The sequence below is a fragment of the Notothenia rossii genome (assembly GCF_949606895.1).
Source record: "Notothenia rossii genome assembly, chromosome: 6".
NCBI lineage: Eukaryota > Metazoa > Chordata > Actinopteri > Perciformes > Nototheniidae > Notothenia > Notothenia rossii.
The window spans coordinates 48,240,367-48,263,603 of NC_136909.1; the positions used below are offsets into that span (position 1 = coordinate 48,240,367).

Consider the following 23,237-nt stretch of genomic DNA (forward strand, 5'->3'; position numbering starts at 1 on the left):
GGGTTTTGCCGCGCTGCCAAGATGTGTCCCTTATTTGAAACTCTGGGAGTTGGCAACCCTAGTGAGTACATTTAAAAACGAATCCAGCTGAAACCGTTGTAGCCGTTGATGGGACGTTAGCCATATATTTTTTTTAAAACTCATTCGTCACCTTCACCCGTTGCATCCTGGGATATGGTAGACCACGGAGTGTACATCAGATGTATCCTCTAAATCTGGGGAAAGAAGAATGCATTTGCGGGCCGCATTCGGAGGAGTCTTGTCTTTTTTTTTTTATAGAGAGGCGAAGTCCCGCCCATCTACTTCCGACCCATGGGACCCCGGAAGCGGAAAATTATACATTGACGTCAATGGAGAGAGAAAAGTCATCTTTCGATCCCGTTTGAATTGTGCCACGAATGACACATATGATGTTTGTCAAATTAAAAGAACATTTTGCAAGTCAAACAAATAAAAATGTGTCGTAAAACTGTGAAGTTACATTTTTTTTTGTGTGAAACCGCTCAGTGAACTACAGGTCTCTGGTCTCGCACAATACGCGTCACCATCACAAAGATGGCTGTCACGTTAGTAAATTTCACCTGTTTCTTTTAGAATGAGGCGAAAAAGTATAAAACGAGGTGAAAATCACGACAAGTCTGGGCATGTTGAGAGCTGTACATACACGAAAGGGAGCGGTTCTGTAAGAGTCAGCATGCGGGACCGGCTTTACAAGGTTTAAGTGAGTAATATGAGTGCAATGTTTAAGGTTAATGTCAGCTAGCTAACAAGGTACACTAACGTGTTTTGTTTTAGCAACTATTTTTCTCCTTAAGAACTTCGTGGTGTCTGTGTATGCCGTGGATAACATTAGTGTTCACAAGAACAAGATACACTCCCGTGTTTTGTTTTTGTTGCTCTTCAGATTGAAGCGGTCAGTTATGTGTGATCTCCTTTTTACATCTCGTTGTGTCATTTGAGTTTATTTGCTGTGTGTAGATTCAAGGATTTTGGTTATCTTGTCCAGGGATGCAAACTTGTCACCTTTCGGCGGAATTCTTCGTTTTGAATCCAAAATAGGTCGTTTGTGTGATTCATGTAGATCTGCAATAAAAATATTTTGGGGTATGGGAGGGGGTCTGGGACCCGGATTAATGTGCGGCCGCGAGCTTTTTTTATATATTATAATGAAGCGCGAGCTGTGTGCTCGAGTCTTCCTGCCTGTCGGCTCTGCTAATGATGTATAATAAGCCTCTGCTGCTCGGCGATGATGGTCTAGCTTCAGCAGCTACATTACCTACGGTGCGTTCGTTAATATTAACTCTGCGTCCGTAGTCACTGTGGCACAGACTGGACCGCTGGTGAACAGCTGTTAGAACGGGCCGTTCAGGTGTTCAGAGTAGAGCTCCCTGTCGAAGCGGCAGAGCGTGATGTGCACTGAAAAGTTTTTTTTTCCCGTTGCGATATTATCGTTGAGCTAGCTAACTAGCATACATTGTCACTATCTGCTAACGTTAGCTTTAGCCTTCGTTTTCTAATCGTTTTTTTCATAGGCGATAAACAGAGGTGGTATAAGTATATATCTTGTACTTGATTAACAGTAGAAGTACTCAGTTCTTGTACTTGAGTAAAAGTAGAAGTAGCCTACTCAGATCGTGTACTCTACTTGAGTAAAAGTAGAAGTACTCAGATCTTGTACTTGAGTAAAAGTAGAAGTACCAGAGTGTAGGAATACTCTGTTACAGTAAAAGTCCTGCATTCAAAATGTTCCTCAAGTAAAAGTAGAAAAGTATTATTATCAAAATATAGTGAAAGTAGCGACAGTAAAAGTAGTCATTTTGCAGATTGGTCCATTTCAGAATAATATATGTTTTATAATGATTGATCATTAAAGTGTTATCAAAGCTGGTAAAGGTGCAGCTAGTTTGAATGACTTTGTATACTGCAGGGTAGCTTTTGGATTTACTCCAGGTGGAACTAAAGTCTGATTTAACACTTGATTATATTTCACATCATTCATCCACATCTGTAAAGTAACTAAAGGGATTAAATACATGTAGTGGAGTAAAAGTACACCATTTACCTCTGAACTGTAATGGAGTAGAAGAACAAAGTAGCAAAACATGGAAAAACTTAAGTAAAGTACAAGTATCTCAAAATTGTGCCCAATTATAGTACTTGTTGAGTTGATAAACTTAGTTACTTTACACCAGTGGCTATAAAGATAGAAAGACTAAGCCTTGCACAGAGGCATGAAAATACATTTTCAAAATGCTCAACAGTGCTGCCAAAATTATAAACTGACTGCTACACAATTAAAATAAATTATTTTTATATATTTCTATTAGATGTGACTCTATGGCGTTTCTATTATTATTAACACTGCTGCTTTAGTTGTTCTGACGATATTCTGTGGGGTCGGGGGGCTCGGATCCTTGTCACCTTTTTCATACCTGATGAGTTTGCATTCCTGTTGTCAATTTGTTTGGTTATCTAGGCACAGCTGTGTGTGACTCCCTCTGGTACACTGGTATGTGTTTTCCTAATGTAGAGAGCATTGATTAATTCATAAACTACACACTGACTCTAGATCCTGACCAAATCCTTTTTTGTTGATCTAATTTTTTTTCAAAAATGTATTGTATATTATATAACAGTTGCACATCACAGACCGGAGTCTCTGCTACTGTGGACCACGAAGGAGGCGATCATCTTCAGCATCCCCAAAGACCCTGCATGGCATGGAAATCTCCTCCTCCTGGAACAATTCTACACCCAGCATATGCTCCCTGTGTTAGCCAGTAGAGAGGAGGACATTCAAATAAACATACTCTTAACACCCTCAGACTCTGCGTTGTGTTTCGTATGTGTGATGGGGTGTTATGCAGAGGGGAGGAAAACAGGACACAGCAGATTGGGATTGTGGTGGAGATGCTGAGCAGTTATTTAATTGTTGCATGTAATTATTATTATACTGCGTGCTTCTTAGTTATTCCATCTTTTGCTTTAACATGGATCTGTATGTAACTCTATATTTACTTATCTACCACACTTCCTTCTACATCATACACCATCATTATACATGGTGTATATAGGATATATATTTATTTGTATACATATCTGTAAATTGTATAATTTTATTTTTCGTATTTGGGATTTCTCTTTTGTCCACTCAAATACACTTGGCCCTATCTCTTTTCCATGTGGAAAATGGCAGCTGCTTATTCTGCTTTTCTCATCTGGCTCCCTGTCTGCTCGTCTACAATGAGAAAATTATATAATTAATTACTAATAATCATTTAAACCTGTTATTACCAATATTTCACAAATTCTTCATGTAAACTTAAGAGCACAGCTGTATGTTGAGTGTCAACTTTGCTTGGTTCATCTTACTGGGGGACAGCTACATGGATGTCGGTGCAGTCCACAATCATTTTGCAGTTGAAGGCAGAATGAATTTATTATTGACTCAGAATGAAGCACAACTTCATGTCATACAATACATTGACTTTATTTGTAATTGTGTAAAAACATATGAGCATTGATTAGCAAGCAGGACCTGCAGGAACAGAGAACGGTGATGGATGGAGCTGGGAAGAGAGAAGAATAAAGAAAACAGATCAACTTTATTATCGGATATTAAAAATTCAATTTCAAAACAAGTTGCCGCTCCTACAGTTTTCTAGTATGTAAAGCTGATTTCACATGACCAATGCAAAATATCAAACTCAATACATGTGTGTCTCTGGGGGGTGCATTGTGCCTTTGATGTATATAAATAATATACCATAACCAAATACTATTACGTACAGTGGAAATCAGGTTGCCAGAGCAGGTCAGTCCAGTGTGCATGTTCCTCAGGGTCTCAGCAGTTACAGGTGAGGTAAAGAAAATAAAAGAGAAAAAGGTCAGTAACAACACTGAATAATTATCTCTTTTAATAATTTTCTCTCAGTAATCACTCAACTACTGTCTTTCCAACAAACAGATTGACTCACTCTCACTATCATCACAATGAAACACGTCCAGAAGAATGTCATGCAAAGCTGCCTGCCTTCCTTCCTTCGACTCTCCCTCAACTGCCTGATCTTTTAATGTTCAATGTTAACCATTTGTGCAGATAGCATTAAGTAGAAAATATGCTAATGTTTCACAAAATACTTACCATCATGACTACTCTTACTGTTTAACATGTTGGTTTACTTCATGTTAAGGCTAATACAAATGCAGGGTATATGCAGAAATCCTGAGGTCACATTTAATACCTTTTAAGACATTTTTTAAGACCCTTTCCATACATTTTAAGACCTCATCGCAACTTTGAGGCTTAGACCCCGGCCCCACGAGGACGCATACGGTAAAACGCATACGCAAACGCAAAAAAGTCTTCCGTTTACACGCATTCGATTCATTAATGTGTCCGTTCACACTAGACCGCTGGAAATGCTGGAAACGCTGTAGTACATATGCCAGGCCTGTAAGTGGCGCTGCTGCCGCCACAAAATACACCAAAAGCAGCGAAGAAGACCCCGGAGCATGGTTGCCCTTCTGTTTATTCTCCGCGGTGGACGGCGTGTTCTCCTGCTGTTTCTCTCAGGTAGTCCACCAGCAGATGAAAAACACCCACCTCTCCGCCTCTTCCAAGGGACGAGGGAACCGTGCGGCAGAGTTTCCGTTAAAATAAAAGTTCCGCCGGTCAACATGTCCGTTAAAGTTTAAATCTTCCGTACAAAATTAGAAAAGTGCCGATCAGAGGTCTTTTTTGTTATTTATTGAGCTTTAAAACAAATTGATAACGACTCTGTTCTCTGTATAATAATATTTAATAAACGGTGCCTGCCTCTCTTTTCCTCCCCCTCTTCTGACAGCCCAGCAGCAGCAGGAGACGTGGGGAGAGGGAGGCGGGCTATTTCATCGTTATCAGAAAATGATCATATAGGGCAGGGGTGTCCAAACTTTTTTCACTGAGGGCCACATACAGAAAAATATGCGAAAGGTTGGGCCACTCACTAAAGTTAAGGTATATCGCCTCACCTCTAGTGTATTAACAGTAATAAAAATCAATCAATCAAATGTAGGTAAGTCATTCTTGATAATTTATTATACTTAAAGAAAAAACTTTATACATCACATCTTTCTATGTATGGGTATTCATTTATCTATTTTTAAATAAAATCAATCAAATGTAGGTAAATTATTCTTGATAATGTATTATACTTAAAGAAAAAACTTTATACATCACATCTTTCTATGTATGGGTTTTAATTTTTTTTACAAAAAGGGTTGGCAGCTCATTCTCAAAACTGCAGCCTCAGATTGCTTCTTTGTCAGGATGGGGACCCCCTTCACAGCCCTGTATAAAGAGGGAAAAATAACAGGACAAGGGAAAGGGTAGGCTTTATTTAACCTAGTTATGCAAATAATTTATTGCGGTTGTTAACACATCAGCTAACGCTTTTTAGAAAAATGTTATCAACTTTAATTGACTGAATTTATTAAGTAATTGGGCTTTTGAACACATGAATACTGTGTAATATATTTTAACTCACCTACAATGGGAACAGCGTTGCACTTAATGGGAGCAGTGATGCTGCGCTCTGGACTGAAGGATGGCTGGCAGGTCAGGAGTAAGTTTGGTGGTTGAGATGCGAAGGACATCACAGAGATGGCTGTCGGTCATTTTGGTTGTCCATCTGCTTTTTTTCAGAGTTAACAGAGAAAATGTTTGCTCGCATATGTATGTTGTGCCAAACAGACTCGTCATTCTTTTTGCGTGGCGTCGCATCAGAGGAAACTTGGCCTTTTCCAAGCTCTGGTAGAAGTCGGGTAGGGAGAGGAGATAATGTTGATTCTTCAGAGAATCATCACACTGCATTTCGATGAGTTCTAATTGCAGACTCTCTTCCACTTCTTCTGCATCCATCAGGAAGGGAGTTGAGAACAGCTTGATTTCTTTCTCAATGACAGAAAAATCTTGGAAGCGCTGATTGAATTCTGTCATAAGAGTTGTGATCACAGACACATATTTCCCCTTTTTAGCAGAGAGGTCGGCCTTTGGATGAGCACATTTGATTTCGGACAGCGTAGGGAAGTGCGCAAGGTTGAAGTTGCGTAGTTGTGTCTCAAAAAGACGAAGCTTCGCACAGAATGCTTTCATGTGTGCATAAAGTTGTGGTACAAGCTGGTCTTTGCCTTGTAGGCTCTTGTTCAGTGAGTTAAGATGACCAGTAAGATCAACTAGAAAGGCCAGGTCTGCCAACCATAGAGGATCACTCAGTTCATGAAGAGGTCGGTCCTTCTCTTTCAAAAACTGGTCAATTTCTGATCTCAGGGAATAAAACCGCTTCAGCACGGAGCCGCGACTAAGCCAGCGCACATCACAATGATAGAGTACGTCCCCGTATTCAGCATCGACATCAGATAGGAAAGCTTGAAATTCTCTGTGGTAGAGCCCTCGTGCTCGAATTATGTTGACAGTTTTCACAACTGTGGTCATCACATCGCCAAGCTGGACTGTCTTGGCACAGAGAGCTTCTTGGTGGAGGATACAGTGCAATTTTACAGCCTCGCCTCCACTCTCTCGCACCTTGGCGCACACCATAGATGCCATTCCTTTGCGCTCGCCTGTCATAGCGGGAGCCCCGTCCGTTGCAACTCCACACAGCTTGTCCCATTTAAGTTGCATCTTGTTAATTGCACCTGACACGGCTTCAAAAATGTCCTTACCCGTTGTTGTGGCCTTTAGACTCCGAAGATCAAGCAGCTCCTCCGTAATGCAAAAGTTATCGTCAACTCCCCGCAAAAAAATTAACAGTTGTGCGGTGTCTGTGGCATCTGTGCTTTCATCACATGCAATCGAGTAAAAATCAAAAGCACAAGCTTTATGTGACACTTGATTTTGTATGTTAGCTGACAAGTCTTCGATTCGCCGCACAATTGTGTTTCTGGACATGCTCACGTTGTTGAATTCCTGCATCTTTTCCGGGCACATTATTCCAGCGACTTTAATGAGGCACTGTTTAACGAAGTCACCGTCTGAGAAAGCTTTCCCGTGGCGCGCTATGAGTTGAGCTACCTCATAGCTAGCTATTGTAGCATTTTCTTGTGTTTTGTTAGCATGGTAAAAGTACTGTTGTTGAGCCTGCAGGTTAGCTACCATTTGCTTGACTTTCTCCTCTCGCTCAGCAGCAGTGTAGGACGTGAAGGTCGGAGGCTTGGTTTCGTAGTGTCATCGTACATTGTACTCTTTCATCACTGCAACCGTTTCATTGCAAATCAAACAGACACATTTCCCCCTGACTTCTTTGAAGAAATATTCATTTTCCCACTGTGTTTGAAATTTTCTGCATTCACTTGCTATCTTGCGTTTCTTTGGTTCTGCCATTTTGTCGTCGCGGATTTTTTTCTTTGAAACTTTTTTTTGTGGAGAAGCTGCATTAGGACTGCAGCTAGTGAGTAGCTCCACCTACTGGTCAAACTAAGAACTACAATACAGTCAAGTGCAAGTTTCATGTGTGGGCCACATTCTATTCTATTTTTATAATTTGCTAATTGCTAATTGGCCAATAAAAAATGGATCCCGGGCCGCAGTTGGCCCGCGGGCCGTACTTTGGACACCCCTGATATAGGGCTTACACACGGAGCCGTTGGACCCCCAGAGCGTTGCGTATGTCGGTCTACCCACCTTGGGACCCCCCCCCCCCCCCGCCCACAGAGCGGAGCAAGGCAACGAAACTTAAAATAAGAAGCAGCATTTTACGGCGCGCTGTGCATGGGGCCGCCTTGAGGGGGTTTCCCGACATGTCGTTTCAGTAAATTAAAGGGTGTTTCATTTAGTCGTTGCTGTGGGACTTCTTAATACCTTGGAAAATGCCGTTTAATACTTTTTAATAGCCTTAATTTTCGCTAAATTGATTTATCAACTTTTAATACTTTTTAAGACCCCGCGGACACCCTGAAATGACAAGGCTAAGTAATGTAATGCTAACTAACATGCTCGCTACTAGCTAGGTAGCTAACTTGACTATGTTCCATGCAAAACATGTATATTACCTGATATGTTTGGTCCAACGACTCCTGGTCCTTTCATAAGACGGGAAGCGATAGAACGAGCAAGTGGTATGATCTTTTTTGTGATTACAACCTGGTACAAAGCACACAGGCATCTTGTAAAAGTGAATTTATTGGAGCAATCTCTTATATTTATTGGAGGGAATACATCAGTCTTCTTCTTCCTCTTTGCTTTGCGAGCCGCAACCAGTCTTGGAGCATTATCGCCTATGACATCACTTACGCGACCCAGAATGCATTTGGGATTTGTAGTCTTTCTAGTTGCGTATTTTTCATAGTCTTATATTTCAACAGTTTTACGACAAACTGTGACTTTTTTTACATGGAAATTATTGTTTAAGATTGACAAACATCATATGTGTCATTCGTGGCACAATTCAAACGGGATCAAAAGATAACTTTTCTCTCTCCATTGACTTCAATGTATAATTTTCCGCTTCCGGGGTCCCATGGAGGCTCCCGGAAAGGGAGGGACTTCGCCTCTCTATTGGGACAGCCTTCGTTTGGCGGAAGTGACGTATGCGGTCTCCGAATGCATCCTCAGGAGGATGCGGTCGCTGAATTGGGACACAGCTTTAAGCTGTGTCCCAATTCAGCCAACAGCTTGGTTTCACTTGACGTCACACCGCTGCGTTCCTTTGGCGCGAAATTCCATTGGAAGTCAGGAAGTAATTTTTATACAGAGGATCTAGCTGCTGTTACCATTGTGAAAATACCGGTGTGTTGTGTAGTTTACGGTTGTTCCAATCGATCCGGCCGAGAGAAAAACAAGAGGTTTTACCGAGTGCCGAAGGTTGTCGTCCATAAAGCTGAGCAATTTAAGAAGCTAACCGAAGAACGCCGGAAAAAATGGCTTTCAAACCTACATCTGCGGTCGGGAGGAGCAGAGTCGTCTAATGCACGTGTCTGCAGCGACCACTTCATCAGAGGTATTAGCTAACTTGGTTTTTGTGGCTTTGTTTATGTATTATTGGGTTGTGGTTAAATGCTTATGTACTTAGTAATACTGATAATGTTTAAGTTACCTGTAGTCTAATATGGACTTTGTTGGGACTTTTTATGGTGCCCTAGCGCTTTGGATGACGTTGAATCGGTAGACTGGGCTCCCACTGTTAGCCTCGGTTACCACACAACAAGTAAGCCCAGATCAGAGGCATCTCTTCGACGAGAGCAGAGGATGGAGCTCAAGGAAGACCAACAAAGACAATCAGAATGTGCAGAGGCTTTGTTGGATCTCCTGCAGACAACCGAGAGCCCAGAACCAACGCAACCCCCGTCTGACAGCCCACAACCAGAGGACACCAGTGGGATATTAAATGACCAACAAGGTAAATTAACCACCAGCATTATTATTAAATATTACAAATGTGATTGTCAGAAAATCAATGCAAACTTTGAATTAGGTTTAGGTTTAGAAAATAGAGTACTAACTTGAGAATCTGCAATAATTGGAACAGAGAACTTGCATGTGTGTAAAAAGGTTGTCAAAAAGATAACATCACAACAATTCACATTCATATTTGACTATTTTAAATAACTAATTATGCTTGCTACTGCTATATTGTATGCAGACGCAGGATGCCAGACTGATTTAACGATGGAGGACATCGAGAGGATGGAGGATGTTCTGAGACAGAACACAACAGAGCTGGGAGATCTTCGGACAAAGGCACTGGACACAAAGTTCAACCAGGAGTCCTTTGAGAACAACGAAGAGAAGACAAAGTTTTACACCGGGCTCCCCAACTTCTTAGTTTTACTTCAGGTTTTTCAACTGTGCGAGCCCTACATCACCTGTGGCCCTATGTCTGTGCTCTCCAAATTTGAACAGTTCATTTTAGTTTTGCTGAGGCTGATTCTAAATCTCCCTCTGAAAGATTTGGCTTTCAGGTTCAACATCTCTCTCTCCACTGCTTCTAGAATTTGGCATAAGTTAATTGACATACTTCTTGAGATTACAGAATTTATAATTGAGTGGCCAGAGCGACATGTACTTCAAGCTACAATGCCAATGGGATTCAGACAGGCATTTGGATGTAGAGTTGCTGTGATTGTTGACTGTTTTGAAGTTTTTATTGAGAGGCCCTCTAATTTACTAGCTAGAGCGCAAACATGGTCCAACTAAAAGCATCACCATACTGTTAAATTTCTGATTGGTGTTGCTCCCCAAGGCTATGTCACTTACATATCTTGTGCCTGGGGAGGAAGAGTTGATAAACAGATCACAATACAGAGTGGGCTCCTAAAAAACCTGTTACCTGGAGATATTGTCCTAGCAGACCGTGGGTTCGATATTGGCGATAGTGTGGGATTTTACTGTGCTTCACTAAAGATGCCTGCATTCACCAGGGGGAAAAGTCAGCTGTCAGCATACGAGGTGGAAGAGACAAGAAAAATAGCTAATGTGCGTATTCATGTCGAAAGAGTCATAGGATTAGTGAGAAGAAAATATCAGATTCTGCAAAGCAGGGCTGTGCCCATAGAGCACATGCTAACAAAACCAGGTGAGGCACTAGCATTAATTGACAAGATTGGGATTATTTGCTGTGCCTTGTCTAATCTGTCAGTGTATGTCGTCCCATTGGAGTAAAGTCATGGAGCTGTAGTCTTGTAAATAAGAAACCATGTATTATTCAGTATCATTTAATCTTTTCAGTAAACATCTTTTTGTGTTCAAACATCTTGTGTTCAAGTCTTTTCAGTAAACATCTTTTTGTGTGTTGTAAATTGTGTAGCCCTAATCAATATACAACTTTCATCTACATTCAGGTTTAATTCATTCAACAATATTCTAGAGATGACAATTGGTCTGGTGACGCTCCAATGTATGGCCATTGAGGGTTATTGTAAATGTAAATAAGAAACCATGTATTATTCAGTCTTCTTAGTATCATTAATCTTTTCAGTAAACATCTTTTTTACAATAGCAATATATCACACAGCCCTACTTCCTCTATGTTATGCTGTATAGAAGGGCCTCAACTTAAACTTAATTTTGATTTCAATGAATGTGCTTAAAAATGAGCTTTATGTTTAAGTAGTTTGATTTGTCTCTTTAATCAGTTGTTTGATCTATCAATGGTTTAAGCTCTGACTAACTTAACTCTTCTTACGTTTCTCCTTCTTCATCCAGTCTATTATGTCCTATAACGGAGGGGCCGTCATGGCCATGCGAGGGAAGAACTGTGTGGCGATAGCAGCGGACCGGAGGTTTGGCATCCAGGCTCAGATGGTCACCACAGACTTCCAGAAGATCTTCCCCATGGGAGATAAGCTGTATATTGGGCTGGCAGGACTGGCCACTGATGTTCAGACAGTGTGAGTGTGTAGACCTCCACCTTGTTCTCTCAAAGTGGCTAAACAGTTGTGAACACCAGGGTACTATGATGACAGGATTGATTTACAACTCTATAAAGCTACAACTCTCAGATCTAGACTAAGTAAGACTTCTCATTTAGAGAAAGCCTGGAGTGTCAAGTACAATACTACACCTATAATGTTTATACCAACAACAAAAGTGTTGTAGTTGAATAGTATTACTATGCATTCTAATAAATAGGGGAGAAAACGTTATTAGAAATTCTGCTATCCATAGCTTTGAAATAAGTTAGATTTGTGATGACTGAATTCAATGTAAATATCTGAGGATTGATGGACGTCTTTGCCTTGTGTGTAGATCCCAGAGGCTTAAATTCAGACTGAACCTGTACGAGCTGAAGGAGGGTCGCCAGATCAAGCCCAAGACCTTCATGAGCATGGTGTCCAACCTGTTGTACGAGAAGAGGTGAGTGCACTGAACTTAATATAGACCCATGTCCACATTTAAGCTGCTTACCGTAGGCACAAATACCTGCATAAATGGTAAATATGTCATGCTCTCATCAGGTTTGGGCCATACTACATCGAGCCTGTGATTGCGGGAATAGATCCAAAAACCTCCGAACCATTCATCTGCTCCTTGGATCTGATTGGCTGCCCCATGGTGAAAGAAGACTTTGTTGTGAGTGGAACTTGTGGTTCTCTCCTTGTTGCATTATTATTTGCACAGTGGCAGCTCTTTAACCTGCATTACAGCACCTTCATATTCACTGACCACACTTACTAGAGCAGGGCTATTCAACTTCATTAGCAAGTGGGCCAAATAGGAAAATCACAGGGGGTTTGTGGGCCACACAATACTTTGTCAAGGAATCACTACAAATAACTCTTGCTTACATAGTGTCAATAGATACTAATACAAAATGAACTAGTCAAGTGCATCCCTTTTTTTTTTTTATTGAATTGTATCAACATAAATCATTACAGAAAGCAACCAGTCCATAAAAAAGTAGGAAAGCTTCGGGTTACAAGGCTTGACACAAAAGTGCAAAAATGTTGCATCTTTAAAACTAAGGAGACATGAGTTTTTTTTTCTCCTAACAGTTCCATTTCCACTAATGTACAAAACAAGATGAATATAATAAAACAGTATTCATCACATTAACAGTAAGTAGCCCTGTGTATAATATCCTCAACACTTCCAAGCATACATAAGGTGCATTGAAGACAACACAAGTCCATAAAATCTAATACTAAATGCAAATAGAACATAGTGAAACAATAGCCATCAGACTCACAATAACATTCATATCTTGGAAACATTTTTGCAATTTTCAAAATAGTAAGTAGGCTATTTGAATGACCATAAAATGAATGACCATAAAAACAGATCTGCATACATACCATGCATCAGACTTCTGTCATGTTTAGCCTGTTTGAGTCAGTGAGAGAAATTACACTGCCTTGATTTAGCTATTTCAGCATAGTTTGGCTCATAAGTGGTAAGAGCAATTCTGAGACACTCATGTAACTTTTCATTGGTCATGGAGCAACGTGCCCTTGTTTTGATGGCATTCATATGAGAAAAGCTAGACTCACAAGTATAGGTAGCTCCAAACATTGTCAGTATAAGCAAGGCCACCTTCCTCATTGTGGGGTACTGATACTGGCTAACATGGTTAGACCAACAGTCCACAACACCCTCAGACTTCAGGAGCTGTTTTAAAGCAAAGGAAGACTGCACATCAACCAGCTCCATCTGAAAGAGGCTCTCATCAATGCAATATATGACCTCGCTTACTTTTGCACAGAAGTCTGCATCAGGCTTGATGGAAAACGGGTCACGGGCAAACTGCAATACCTCAATTGGAATGCTGAAGCGTTGGAATCTGTCAGTAAAGTTATCATTCAATTTTGTCATGAAGTCTTTCATGACTGGCGTTATGTTTGCTCCAGGTGATGTGGTCATAAATGCACCGAGTTTTGGGAAGTGCAGCAGTTTCGTTGTCATTAGGTCTGTTTTGAAGATCGTTAGCTTTGTCTTGAAGGCACAAAGTCTTTCAACCAAATCAGCGATAGACTTTTCGCGTCCCTGCAGTTCGCAATTCAAAGTGTTACACAAAAAATGTCACACAGAAAGTAAACATCTGCCATAAACTGTTCATCTAACATGCGCTCCAAGAGGTTTGTAGCTCGTTTGTGCTTACTCGTGCGAAGAAAAGACACAATCTCCTGGCGGAGTTCACAGAAACGATCCAGGACCTTTCCTTTGCTGAGCCATCGGACATCGTTATGGACGAATAAGTCTGTGTGTTCAGCAAACGTGTCAGCAAGCAGCTGACGGAACAGGCGGTGTTGTAGGCTGGAGGTTGAGCGAATGAAATTCACAATGTTCATGACAGTGTCCATGGTGTTTTTCAAATCACCACTGAGCTTTGCACACAACACAGATTGATGAATAATACAGTGTAAATACTGCATGTGTGGGGCTATGGCAGATAGACGTGCCACCAGCCCCTGCACTCTGCCGATCATAGCTGGAGCGCCATCAGTGACCAACAGGCACACTTTTTTTAAATCCAGTTGACGTTCATTAAAAAACGAGACTATCTTTTGAAAGATAACCTCACCTGTAGTGTGTCCCTCCAACGGAATAAGCCCCAGAAGTTCTTCCCTAAAGCGAACTCCATCGAAAAACCTCACATAGACGCACAGCTGGGCCATGTGAGTACAGTCAGTTGATTCGTCCACAGCGATTGATATAAACTCTGCTTTTCGAAGGTTTTCCAAAAGCTTCCCCGACACATCCTTTGCAAGTAGTTCCACTCTGCGAAGTGTTGTTGTGTCTGAGAGAGGTACTTTTTTAATGGCTGAAGTGACGCTGTCTTTTACTTTTTGGTCAATAACCACTTCATCGATGACAGCAAGCATGCATTCTTTAACGGTCAACGCGTCGGTAAAGGGCCTCTTCTGTCTGGCTAGTGTCCAGGCTACTCGCAGGGATGTTATCGTAGCTTCCTCTTGTTCAGTGCAAAAGCGACTAAAAGCCACTTGACTCCGTTCAAATGATGCTAGCAGTCCCTGTACTTTCCTTCTCCGTTCCTCTGAGCCCACGGGAAAACTGGCAGAAAACGAGCCGTGATTTGAATTGTAGTGCCGCTTTACGTTGTATTCTTTCATCACGGATATACTTTCGTTGCACAATAAACACACCGGTGTATTACTTGTTGAGGCTGGCAAAGTAAATACATATTTGTCAGTCCATTCATTCTGGAATTGGCCGATTTTCCGAATCAACTTTTCGTTTCTTGGGCTTGGAGAGAGACATCTTGAAGCTGTTACTCGCTGTTACTCGCTGGCCCGCGAACCTAATGTGTAACATGAGTTTGACTGAGCCAATGACAAGTGCGGACACAGTGCGGTCTTCTTTTTTTTTAATGAACAGAGGAAGGCAAAATAACGGATTCAAAATTATTCGAATGGAACAACCAGCGTTTTCGCCACATCGTCGGATTTACTGTGATCAGACATTAGTTTTATTTATGCTATTAAACATATGCCATTTCGATTTGCAGGCAACCTCTTGTGGGCCAGAAAAAAGTTCTGAAGGGCCTGATTCGGCCCGTGGGCCGCTAGTTGAATAGGCCTGCACTACACTATCACCAACACACACATATCCACACACAGTGATGCAAATTAGTCGCTTTTCGGCGCCTCCCGCTTTTTTAACGCTGCTTTGGGTGACTTGTGTAATTCGTGGAGAACCGAAGAGGTTTCGTTTTGGGGGGGGGGGGGGGGGGGGGGTCCGTCAATTCGTCCGTCCGACTGACGGACAACTTCTCACTTCAAAAAAGAAGAAGAAATCTAGATCGCAAAATAATTAAACAAGCGAGTGCCTGTTTTTTCCTGGCCAAGGACAGGTTCCTTGAACACAACACGTGACGTGTCTTCACGTGGTTATGTCTCGTCTGAAAGGAGTGTGCTGACGGAGAGCAACGGAACGCCGCTCCAGCTCTTCAAATATTGCAGTACCCATAAGCAGCCGTACACATGCCGCAGTGGTTGCTAGGCTGTGTCTTTAGTTGTAAGGACAGTGGCGATCTGTTATTAGCATCTGGTTAGCTAGCTATGCTAACAAATTTAAAGAGCTTTTCTAAAACCAGGTGGAAGAGAGCTCTCTCCTGAGAGGCTCAAATAACCTCAGCTCAGTGAGGTTAAGGCACACCTTGATATGATCATTATAATTATTAATGAGACATTAGAGACTAAATTAAAAACAGGTATAAAATATTATATGACAGTCACAAAAAAGTTGTTAAAAATAACAAGAATAGAGTTTAAAGGGGGAGCGATTCGTAAAATATCCCAAAAGAAAAATCTGCTTACAGTTCTGTTTCAAATGGGTGTTGAAAGATGTACCCATAGATCTCCTCATGTTGCTCTCAAAGTGCACCAGATTGATGCTTTTAACTTCAATATTTAAAAATATATATTCCCGGGGGAGCATGCCCCCGGACCCACCTAGAGGAAGTTAGGTCCCCCCCACTTAAATCTTGTTCACATGGATACTAAATACATTTGCACACATGCCACACCGTGCACATGCATGCATGCATGCGCGAGTCATGGAAAGATATCTGGATTGAGAGGTTGCTTTTTCTTTGCACAGCATGAAAGAAAAGCGAAATGAATTGGCTGTGATTTTAGTTTTTTTAAGCAGAGGTTGAGTTCAATCATTTGTACGGCCCTCGGAGGATGTTGTAAAAATTAAAAGGAAAAAGGTTCCCCACCCCTGCTGTAAATAATAATAAAACCCTTGATTTATAACTTAACATCTCTGTCTCCTATTGATCTGAGTATATTATAAAGAACAGTTAATTGAAGCATTATAGCACAGGCCTTTGTCAGATGGTATACTACGCTGTTTTTTCCCTGCTTCGAATAGTTCTCTCTTTTTTCACCATACCTGTGTTTGCATCACTGCACACACACACACACATATAAAACCAACGGCACTTTTAAGAGCCACTCTCTCTCTCACTGTCTCTCTTTCTATCACTCTCTCTAACTTTCTCTTTCAATCAGTCTCTCACTTTCTCTTTTAATCACTCTCTCACTCCTACAAATGGCTGGAGGGTCACAAAAAAAGACCTGCCCAAACTGTAGAGAAAATATTTACTGTGGAAATAAAATCTGCCCACTATGTGAACATCCACAGCCAAACAATGTGAGACTCAAAAAGAAAATGGACCAATTCCAAAGCCAGCAGAAGCAGTGGTTGTCATCCATGACTAAAAACAGAATCAAGTCCCACGTTATTGATGACGCCGCACTTCTGGTATGTAGTTTACAGAATTATCTCATTCACCAAAAGTGTAAAAAGTAGTTTTATTACTTTGACAGAGGATTATAAATGAACTGGTATTGCTTCACATCCACAGTATTAATTGTATCATTAATGAGAATATAATTCATGATTAATGATTTTCAAACAGAATTAAATATTATGTGTAGGAAGTTTAGGAAGTGTCTCATAAGATAAAAATCCCAAATGTATCCAACAAAACATTATGAACAAATCATTGTTTTTATTATGATGCCAGGATATTAGGATAAATTCAAATGTAAACAACAGTTTTGTGTATTTATCTAATTGATCTCTCTACCTCTCAACAATAATTTTCCCAGCTGGAGAAGTTGCATGCCCTTGGCTTGAAGCCCCTGCTGCTGCTGGTGTATCCCCCTACCAAGAGGGTGCCACGGACATCTAAAATGAAGGTTTTGATGCCCATGCATGCCCAGCTTAGCCCATCAGCCAAGACATGCCTCGACAATGTGGAGGCCATTTTCAAGCTGATGGTTGCAGGTGAGATTGCATTTATTTAATAACCATCTGCACTAGTCACTCATGCATATATTGACTATCGGTTATACAATGTGTGGTGTTGATTTTTCCTGTTTATTTCAAAGCAACAAAGAGAGTAATTTTAAAGAGCTGGGGTCTCATTTATAACTGTTATGTATGCACAAAACCGGGCTTGAAAGAGGTGTATGCCACTTCCCATGCAAAAGTTGTAATCTATATATTTTTTTTAATTGACAGAAGATTATGATGACAGGGGAAATTGTCTATGCAGATGGTGAGGTGGTGAATTGAAGCCAGATTGTAGAAATACATGTTATAAGCATCATTATACATATAATAAAGCCTATGAGTCCTAATTATATTGCAGGCCAAAACTTAAATAAATACATTTTGTTCACTTATCAAACTTCCATTTTCCAATGATAACCCAGTGTGGGGGATACCATTGACTTTTGCAAATATTGAAGCGATCAGTTTGATTGCTATAAACATTTAATTACTGTATGATACTCGTAATGCTGCATGGTGGACCACTGGCACTGCTAGGACCCCCTGCATGTAAGAATTAAGAGGGGACAAGTGTTCTGGGACATCCTCCACCACAATCAGAGTCACAGCCACACAGTCAGAAAAAAAATGTGTTTCTTCTTCAAATAAATTGCGCTTAGCAGTGGCTCTGTGGACAACCCTCAGCTTCTCATGCTCCTCTGCCCTGATGCAAAGCAGATACCTGTGGGTGACATCATACTCAATCAATCTTTTTTTTTTACAGTTTAGCTTGATTAGGGTTGCCTTTGTTTGCATGTTTTGCACATTGGCCTAATTTCATATTTTATAATGTATGTGTGTGTATTCCATGTTCCTGTTTTCAAAATTTCAATGTTCAAAGGTGTTATTGTCATATGCACCGCTACAGCGTAGACAATCTTAACTCCCAGGCTCCTCCAACAATGCAGCATAGAAATAGTACAATAAATAAAATAGTGCAAGAAGAAACTAGTCCAACAACGTAGGTGCAAAACTAACATGCAGGAATAAGTCAAATATATACTTATAAAATAGAATAAGATAAGACAGAAAGTAAAATGAAATACTAATATGGGGAGGCATGAATGAAAAGGTTGTATAAACAGATGTGGATATGTATAAATATATTATATATGAACAGATAACTAACCAATGCAACATTATGGTATTATACATAATAAATAAATATGTGGGCTTTTAAACAGATTTGTACTACAAACCCTTTGTAGGTTGGACAAGACTCAACCCAGACCAAGAGGAGAACCCTGACACACCAACACCACCCCAAGACCCACCCAACCAACTGCCCGATGGAAGCTACATGTTAAATTTGGTGCCATGTGATCCATCACCCATCACCCATAGACAGCAACCACAGGAAACAGCAGATCCACCACCACACCAGGCTCCAAGCACCCACCCACCACCAAACCAGGCTCCAAGCACCCACCCACCGGCAAACCAGGCTCCTAGCACCCACCCACCACCACACCAGGCTCCCAGCACCCACCCACCACCAAACCAGGCTCCCAGCACCCACCCACCACCACACCAGGCTCCCAGCACCCACCGACCACCAAACCAGGCTCCCAGCACCCACCCACCACCAAACCAGGTTCAAATTATGCTGGAACCATCACACCAAATCCCACCAATGCGGCAGCCACGTAAAAGAACCAAAACAATGAAAGGTATGTTTAGCTTACATTCTACTCACACTTAGATGCCACATAAGCATCAGTAAGTTAATGTTGCTATTTTTGTAGACGTTCCAAACATTGATTTATTAAAGGCCGGACTCATATTTGCCTTCAAATGTTATGCATGGATGCTATATTTATGTTTCGCACACATTCACATTTTGGAGTTAAAACAAAGACACAACAGAGTAACCTGTATGTATGTTGTCTGATAAGCTGAAGTCACATTCATTAAAACCTTTCTATACTTTATAATTTAATAGAAAGTTTTCACATCATTGCTTAATGTAATATAGTGCTACAGAGCCCAAGTCCCAGTGTAATGAATATAAGACTAAAACATATCGACTCAGTAGCAAGCAATGTAAGATGTAATCAGTCCATTAGCAGACACAGCAACATCCCGAAGGAATGGCAGAGAAGCTAAGATTTTGAATAAAACCATGTGTAGACTCTGAAACTTCTGTGATTTCTCAGTAGGAAACACTAAATGTGCTTATGTCACACAGTGGAAATGTTTGTGCATTCTGAGTTGAGCCCTATACAAAACATACTTTACCTGTTAATAATGTATTCCATACAATTACAGATTGCTCTCACAACCATCTCGAGGTGTTCCCTGTCCGCAAAATAATAAAGACAAGGAACCGAAAGGTAGGATAATGATTACCTGGATGACAGTGTTTGCTGTTGGATAACTTTCTGAATTTGTATAGCAATTACTTTATCTTACCTTGAAGGAATGCTGTTGTCCAATTCACAATATTAAGCTTTTTGTGTAAACATCCTGTAAATCCCTCTAGTCGGTCAGATGTCTGCTTTCACGATAATATTTTTAAATATATGCAAACTATTTGAACAATACATATATCATAAATACTTTTGAAAGTACAAAGTTCAAACAGCATACAGATGTATAATGTCTTTGTCTGCCTGCCACAGGGGGGACGGAGCACCTTTATGACTGGGAGCCCTGCACCATTTGGTATGTTAATTGCCTTTTACATCTATGTGTGCTGTTAACATTTGTGGTAATTGTTGGCACGCCATTATCTTAGGTGGCATTTGTTAAAGAAAAATGCAAAAAGTTCAGCTGTCTGTAGCACCAGCTATACACAAGTTATTTTAAATATGCAAAGTACACACTAAACGATACATTGAAACTAGGTCGTTTATTTAATTAAAGCTGTGTCAATATTTGATTACACCACAGAGACACCAGGTTCATGATTATGATTAGACATTCATCTACAGATAGTGCAAATCAACAACAGTGACAATCAAGTGGTGAAACCGTAAACTACAACAAAGGGTAATATATCAGTACCCTATTATTGGGCAGATCAAATTGTAACGTAACAAACGCATCATGATATCATTTCCCCAAGGGGATCTATAGACTGTTATCTATCAAATGCTATTTGATCCCTTATCTTGGAATACAATGTGCCTGTTGGAGGAGTTATTATTCACTTGAAATGTTGTGCTGTAAGGCTCTTGGGATGCAATGATTTTACATTTTGATGCTATGATAATAGTCTGAGGAAACATCACCTTTGTCAGGGTTTTACAATTATTACACTAAGGATGGATGAATGTGTACTTATAATTAGAGGTTTTATAGGATTTTTCCACAACATTTTGGCATTTTCAGCTGCTGTGCCTATTTACCTTTATTCAGAAGATTAACCCGTTTTCCATATTTTTCAATGAGCAACAGTTGCTGTAAGGAACCTTAACGTAGCATAATGTAGTTGTTTAGAGAGTGAGAACAAAAATACTCAGTGTAGCTGAACTGTTATAAGTGACATTGGTTAATCGCTGCATTCATACAGTGGAATATCAAATACTTCATACAACACTGCACTTGTCTTCAAACGTTTCTAAAACAGTATAAACATTTTAAAGTAGCCTAATGAAAATCAATTGAATGTGTATTACTGCTCACTAATTCTTCTTCACCCTCCCTTTATTTTATTTTTTTCTCAGTGGTATGTCCTGGCCTCCATCCTGGCAAGCAGCCTGATACCCACTCCATGCAAATCCCATTGCCAAACAAAACAATACATGTTTTGGTGTTTGTATGGAATTAAAAAAGTGCAACAGTTTAACAACTGCAACGGACTTAAACATTTTTAGACTTGAAGGATTGTTGCATTGCTTTATGGCCACTGGCAATTAATTTCACAGGTGAATTGCATATTGATGTAAAATGAAGCTCAGCGCAAGTTCTTTCAGGAAGACTGGGTATATATATCAGTGATGCAAACACAGGTATGGTGAAAAAAGAGAGAACTATTCGAAGCAGGGAAAAAACAGCGTAGTATACCATCTGACAAAGGCCTGTGCTATAATGCTTCAATTAACTGTTCTTTATAATATACTCAGATCAATAGGAGACAGAGATGTTAAGTTATAAATCAAGGGTTTTATTATTATTTACAGCAGGGGTGGGGAACCTTTTTCCTTTCAATTTGTACAACATCCTCAGAGGGCCGTACAAATGATTGAACTCAACCTCTGCTTAAAAAAACTAAAATCACAGCCAATTCATTTCGCCTTTCTTTCATGCTGTGCAAAGAAAAAGCAACTTCTCAATCCAGATATCTTTCCATGACTCGCGCATGCATGCATGCATGCATGATTGACATCACCTTATGGACACAAGATGTGTGCAAATGTACACAATTATAATGATCATATCAACCTGCCTTAACCTCACTGAGCCGAGGTTATTTGAGCCTCTCAGGAGAGAGCTCTCTTCCACCTGGTTGTAGAAAAGCTCTTTAGATTTGTTAGCATAGCTAGCTAACCAGATGCTAATAACAGATCGCCACTGTGCTTACAACTAAAGACACAGCCTAGCAAACACTGCGGCATGTGTACGGCTCCTTAAGGGTACTGCAATATTTGAAGAGCTGGAGCGGCGTTCCGTTGTTCTCCGTCAGCACACTCCTTTCAGACGAGACATAACCACGTGAAGACACGTCACGTGTTGTGTTCAAGGAACCTGTCCTTGGCCAGGAAAAAACAGGCAATCGCTTGTTTAATTATTTTGCGATCTAGATTTCTTCTTCTTTTTTGAAGTGAGAAGTTGTCCGAATTGACGGACCCCCCGCCCCAAAAACGAAAACTCTTCGGTTCTCCACGAATTACACCGAAAATCACCAAAAAGCAGCGTTAAAAAAGCGGGAGGCGCCGAAAAGCGACTAATTTGCATCACTGATATATATATATACATTCACTCTGCAGCTGCATATAATCAGCTCATCACAGGCGTTGTCTTTCACATATTACATTTCACCTCATTCTCCAGCAGCCAATCACTGTGCTGCAGCCAAACTTTAAAATGGCAGTCAGCTGTTATTTCAGGTTGTCATGCCGCCGCCCGCCTCCTCTCATCACATCCACTGCCAGGAGAGCTAATCCAAAGACCTCATCGCATCCCCTCTTCACCTCATCTCCTCATCAAATCCAGATCTTCAGCATCATCACCAGTGTCTAGACCCCGGGGGGGGGGGGGGTTCCCATATGCTCACGGCTCCATTTCCCCCTTTAGATATACCATTTCAGGATCGGGGTTGTTAAATATGTTCTTTATTTTCGCGTCCAGGAGAGAAGCTTTAAAATGAGACTAAATGGAGTCTCTGAAAAGATTCAAATGGGATACTTTAATTAAAAAAGGCGCGGTAGTGTTACAGACAGAATATTGTTCCGGCAGAAAACAGCTGTGATCTGGCTCTCCTGAGCAAGAAGAGAAGGCCCATCCCCCGTTCGGTGCCCTTATATATCCTATGCTGGCTCCTCCCCGCCAGCCGGCTCGCCTCGCCTCTAATGTCCGTTGTTGCATTTAAACAGAGGATTGGTACTTTTCAGCTTCAACATATGCTTAACACGCCTTTTCTCCTCATATTCTCTTTCATCACTTTTCATGTAACACATTCTAAACGCTGTAATCAATACTCTAAAACATACAGAAAATACTTCACGGCTGGTTTGGTTTCCGGAAGTTGTCACATGCTACTCTCGTCTGTAAACAATAATGTATTCAAATAAACTGTACTTTCATTTAATATTCAGCATGGTAGTATCTCGACATCTATAGTTGTAAAATCAGTAGGTTTCGGTTTGCACCACTCCATGTCATTTCGCTACTCAATTCACCTCTTTAGGAAATCGTATATTAGCCACATGCTAAATGCTAACCGTAGATGAAGGATTTTCAGAATAAAAGCTTAACTGCTTGTGCACAAGAATTTCTGGTTTTTCAGTATAAA

The 23,237-nt window shown here is 40.7% G+C and overlaps 2 protein-coding genes across 2 annotated transcripts; one reads left to right on the plus strand and one right to left on the minus strand.

The window, feature by feature from the left end:
- Positions 1 to 5,551: 5,551 nt before the first annotated feature.
- Positions 5,552 to 6,664, minus strand: LOC307044605 (general transcription factor II-I repeat domain-containing protein 2-like; the record flags this gene model as incomplete). The annotated part of the gene is made up of 1 exon (XM_079689916.1): positions 5,552 to 6,664. The coding sequence occupies one exon, from the start codon at positions 6,662 to 6,664 to the stop codon at positions 5,552 to 5,554; it is 1,113 nt and encodes a 370-aa protein (XP_079546042.1).
- A 2,982-nt stretch (positions 6,665 to 9,646) lies between these two features.
- On the plus strand, positions 9,647 to 22,768 carry LOC307044606 (uncharacterized protein; the record flags this gene model as incomplete). The annotated part of the gene is made up of 12 exons (XM_079689917.1): positions 9,647 to 9,855; positions 11,164 to 11,367; positions 11,726 to 11,833; positions 11,935 to 12,062; positions 13,324 to 13,381; positions 14,004 to 14,091; positions 16,586 to 16,705; positions 17,056 to 17,233; positions 18,490 to 18,951; positions 19,550 to 19,614; positions 19,903 to 19,945; positions 20,950 to 22,768. The coding sequence occupies 12 exons, from the start codon at positions 9,647 to 9,649 to the stop codon at positions 21,051 to 21,053; spliced, it is 1,767 nt and encodes a 588-aa protein (XP_079546043.1). The 3' UTR covers positions 21,054 to 22,768.
- Between the last annotated feature and the right edge of the window lie 469 nt (positions 22,769 to 23,237).